This window comes from Belonocnema kinseyi, chromosome 3 (genome assembly GCF_010883055.1).
Source record: "Belonocnema kinseyi isolate 2016_QV_RU_SX_M_011 chromosome 3, B_treatae_v1, whole genome shotgun sequence".
Classification (NCBI taxonomy): Eukaryota; Metazoa; Arthropoda; class Insecta; order Hymenoptera; family Cynipidae; genus Belonocnema; species Belonocnema kinseyi.
Genome location: NC_046659.1, coordinates 150,319,274 through 150,324,317, shown reverse-complemented (window position 1 = coordinate 150,324,317; position 5,044 = coordinate 150,319,274). Strand labels below are relative to the sequence as shown.

Genomic DNA, 5,044 nt, shown 5'->3' with positions numbered 1-5,044 from the left:
AAAATTAAAATTCGAAAATTTTTTCTAAAGCCTCCAGGGGACTTCGTTTTCGCACGAAAAAATTTTATGTGCCCTTATTGCATCCGGACCCACAATTTGTCCCAAATTCCTGATTTACGCGAACAATTTACATAAAGTAAGTAAATGTGTAACTCTTCTAATTAAACGTTTTACCTAATCCAAGCATACACTTTCTTTGAGTTTAATATATTCTCGATTCACTCGTTCGCCTCAAGAATTTTTTTTCCGTATATAATGAGTTACTGAGACATCAAATTAGAAAATGTTATTGATACAAGAATATTATCATTTCCGTTAAAAAATCTATTTTATAAAAATAAATGTAATCATTAAAAGTGATAAAATGTTTAACCCATCTATTAACACAATAACTTAAGCAACAAATCACTCGTGAGAAAATTCCCAGATAGTTGTCATACTGCCCTCAGTTGTCAAGCGACGTCGCTTAGCCGAGATTTTCGCCAAATTTTCAATAATGTAAGTTAGCCGTGGGGTTTAGTTGTTAGGGAATGCGTTAGTGCTTTAGGTAAGCTAGGTTCGAATCTCACCGCAGCCGTTCCAATTTTTCATAGCGATTAAGCGTGCGATTATGTATATAGTGAACAAATTAAGTATATAATAATAAAGATAATAATTTCACGCGTGTTTCTGTATTTAATTGTATTTAATTTGTGTATTTAGTTCCTCCTTTTGAAGGAAAAATCTTTTGGTGGAGTGAGTTATTTCTCATATAGTCGTTTGATGTTCTCACAAGTTATGTATGGAAACTTCAAAATATGTTTTCGCTCTTTCAAATCAAATCTATGACTACCGTTTTAACTTCGCTCGTTAACTTTGATATAGTGAATTTTAAATTCTCACAAGTTTCATACGAGTCAATGCAACATCCTTTTCATTTGTTCAGACAAAGAGTCTCTGAGTGTACATTTTCTATAAAGAAAAATTGTCTTTAACAAAATTTAGGTTGAAAATGGGTACATGGAACACTTTCGATATAATAAATTTTTGTATTCGTCTGTTTGTTTCAATTTTGATGACTAATTATGTGTATTTGAATAATTTGAATGGAGGTCGCGATGATCGTGTGTTTCAGGAACTTAAAGAGAACACGACATTGGAAGAGCTGAGGACCATAGCGTCGTACTACTTTGGCGGTCAGGGAAAAGCTTTGCGGCCGATGGTAGCGATCCTCATGGCACGGGCCATCAATTACCATAAGGAAAGAAAGTGAGTCGTACGGGCATTGCCTTCAATTGATATTCCACGAATCCCTGCTTATAAACTTGAGCCACATAAACCTTGGAGAAATATCGACGGGAAATTTATACATTTCCCATAGTAAGTTATTAATTATAAATATAATTGGTGAATTAGAAATTCACCATAATGAGGGAGAATGAGGTGGCAAAAAAAGCCAGAAATTTCTAATTTTTTAGCGCCCCTCTCCTTGTATCTTAGGTTCCCAAAAAAGTGCCGAAAAAGTAAACAGGGATTTTTATTTTTTATATTAATATTAAGAGAACCACCCATCCTCTTGAAGTTTTCTATAAGAATGAAATGGAAGGAAAATCCCGTCTTAAAAGTGAAAAAATATGATAAAGTTTGGATAACACTTTGATCATCTCATGAAAACCCTTCAAGGAATACGAATTTGCCATTAATTTTTTACTTTAACCCTTCTTCTTGAGTTTAAAAAGAAAAATTTATTATTTTAAGTAAGGTCAGTTTTTCTTGCATAGTTCTGAATTTCACAAAACATTATTGCTTACTGAAAGAACGTTTTAAAGTAGATATTTTCAAAAGTTTTCGATTTTTTATAGCGAAAAATAAAAGCAACAATATTTTCAAATTAAAAAGCAAACTGTTTTAGAGAAAAAACTTCTTTTTTGTTATTATTGAATTCAACTGTTCTTGATTAAAATTTCATCGGTTGAAGTTTCTTCTCTTTGGTTGAAAATTTAACTATTTTGTTGATAATTTGACTTTTATTTGTTTTCGTTTTATTTTTTGTTAAAAATTGTTTGTTTTTTTTTTATTTGAAAAAGTACATGCTTCGTTCAAAATATATCCTTTTTGGTTGAATTCAATAGCTTTTAATTAAAAATATTTTTTGGTTGTAATATCAACTATTACATTTTACGTTGTTTGTTGAAGATTCATCTCTTTCGTTTAAAATAAAATATTTTGGTGAAAATCATTTGTTTTTTTTTTCATTACAAATTGATTAACTAAACGTTCAGCTTGTTCCATTTTAGTTAAAAATTCGTCTCTTTTAGTTTAAAAAACCAACCATTTAAATAAATTTTCTATTTCATTGAAAATTGATCTTTTTTGGATAAAAATTAATCTTGATGCTCAACAATTAATGTTTTTTGTTGAAAAATTATTTTTGGGTTGACAATTTTACTAATTTTTTAAAATTCGTTTTTCTTTTCTGGAACATTGATATTTTTAGTTGAAAATTGACCTTTTTTCAACTATTTTGTTGAATTTTTGTTAAGAATTCAGCTGTTTTGTTACAAACAAATATTTGATTGACAATTCGACTGTTTTGGTAAAAAATGTATTTTCTTGGTCGAAATTTCAACAATATTGTTGAAAGCTCGTTTTTTTAGGTATAAAAATTTAACTATTTCTTGAAAGTTCGTTTTGTTGGTTAAAAAATAATGTTTGAAGTGATAATCTAGCTATTTCATTTTTGGTGAAATTATCTTTCTTAGTTGAAAGTTTATTTATTTTGTTAAAATTTCGTTTCTTTTTTGTAGAAAAGTATTAGTTTGGCTTTAAAATTTATGTAAAAAATGTGCTTTATTTGTGCAAAATTAATTTTCTTGCTTGAAAATTCATTTCAACTGTTTCTTCTTGGATGAGAATTGACCTCTTTTGATGAAAAATTCATCTTTTTTGATGACATAACCTGTTTTTGATTTGAAATTAAAATCAGTTTTGATCGAAGATTCTATATTTTACTTGAAAATTCATCTATTTGGCCAAACATTTAACTAAATCTTTGATTGAAGATTGAATTAAAATTGTAGAAAATTAATTTTCTTGCTTAAAAATTAATCTTTTTGGTTCAAAATTGAACTATTTTGGTGAAAAGTTGAACTTTTTTGTTGAAAATTCTTTTTTTGTTGATTAAAATTTATTTTTTGAACTGAAAATTTGTCTATTACATTTTTTATTGTAAATTTATCTTTCTTAGTTAAAAATTGAATTGTATGATTGAACATTCATGTATTTTTTTAAACATTAATCTTCTTGCATAAAAATTCATATCTGTTTAAAGAAATTAAACATTTTTGTTAACATTAAACTAATTTTGCTTGAAATATCAACTATTACATTTTTGATTGAAAATTCATATCGGTTTGTTAAACATTATTCTACTTTATAAAGAATTAGTTTTGAATTCATCCGTTTGATTGAAAATTTAATCAGGTTGTTGAAAATTAATTTTTTAACTAAAAAATGTAACTGTTTCATTTTTGGCTGAAAATCGATCTTTTTTAGTTGAAAATTCAAATGTTTGTTTGAAAATTCGTGTTTCTCTGGATAAAACTAATCTTGTTGCTTGAAATTTCATCTGTTTGGCGGATATTTGAAGTATTTTGATGAAAAGTTGATCTATTTTGTTGAAAATTCTTTTTTTTTGGCTTCAAATTTTTTTTGTGAACTAAGAATTAAACTATTTGATATTTGTTTCAAATTGATATTTTTTAGTTGAAAATTAATTTCTTCGAATGCAAATTTAACTACTTTATTCTTGTTGGAAAATTGATCTTTTTTAGCTGAAAATTCAACTCCTTCGTTGAAAAATGACTATATTGATAAAATTTTTAATATTTTGTTAAAAATTGTGTGTTTTTTTTTAAATTTCAAATTAATTTTTTAACAAAAATGTGAACTATTCCATATTTAATTCACACTGAGTGAAATGTCCTCTTGTGACAAAAGGAATTTTTTTTTGACGTAAATGGAATTTCCTTTTAAATTTAAGGTTGAAAGGATTTTCATTTGCCTCGACAGGAATCCTTTTGCCGCAAAAAATTTCCTGACGCGACTAACTTCTTGCAGCCAAAGAATTGTATTTGTGTAAAAAATATATTCACGTCGATCAAAACAAAACAGGCAAGAGAATGATGCTTTTGTTCAAAGGCAACATTTTCTCTGAATGTATATTCACAATTTTTAGTTGAAAATTGAACGATAATATCCTTGGTTAAAAATTCGACTATTTGATTAAGAGTTCGTCTATTTTCTTGAAAATTCAAAAATGTTCTCAAAAATCCACCTCAATTTTTTTAAATTCAGAGTAATCCAATGCAATCCGAAGTAATCCATCTCAGTTGGGCTGCATGTTTTTTTTTATTGTTTTTAATTCAAGAGAAATATTTCTTGAAGTGTCTTTTGTTGTTGTTATTGTTGTTGAACGTGTTCATGACTCTTAGAGAATGAGAAAGACCGGTTGAAGTGAAAGGGAGACCAGAATCTCTCGTCACAGTGTTAATAGATGTTCAAGTGTCAAGTTTGAGCCTTTACTAGGACTAGTTGAAGAATGGGATTACGTAGAAATTTTATGATAGTGAGTATGTATTCATAATTTATGATTGACATGAAGCTGTTACCGAATATATATAGCTCATAATATATAATGTGTTCTCAGTGAATGGAAATTAAAGTATTTTAAATTACATAAGTCCACTGTAATTGATATCAGCGATGTGAAATAAGTACAGGGTATAAATTCTATCCTCTATGAGTCTGTGGACTATTCCCCTGCGTTTCCCCTTTTTCAAATTCTCCTTTTTTCTCTATTCTCGAAAAACTTCCCCTTTTATTTTTAAATTTAGGATATTTAAAAATACAGTTGTTCTATTGAAATTTGCATAATTATTCCATTCAAAACTAGAATGCAACTAGTGGATAACACAGGCCGACAAAATTTGACAAAGGTCCGGAACCAGAGACCAGACCTAGTATACCCGAAGGTTTTTGCTGCGCTGAATCCGAATCCGACCTC

At 28.2% G+C, this 5,044-nt stretch overlaps 1 protein-coding gene across 1 annotated transcript in view; it reads left to right on the top strand.

Moving 5' to 3' along the window:
- LOC117170387 (decaprenyl-diphosphate synthase subunit 1) overlaps window positions 1-5,044 on the top strand; it is a 135,806-nt gene that overhangs the window by 86,299 nt on the left and 44,463 nt on the right. Inside the window, exon 3 of the mRNA XM_033357152.1 lies at window positions 1,115-1,248. Coding sequence (XP_033213043.1) covers window positions 1,115-1,248 — 134 coding nt within the window. The remainder of the gene's footprint in view (window positions 1-1,114; window positions 1,249-5,044) is intronic.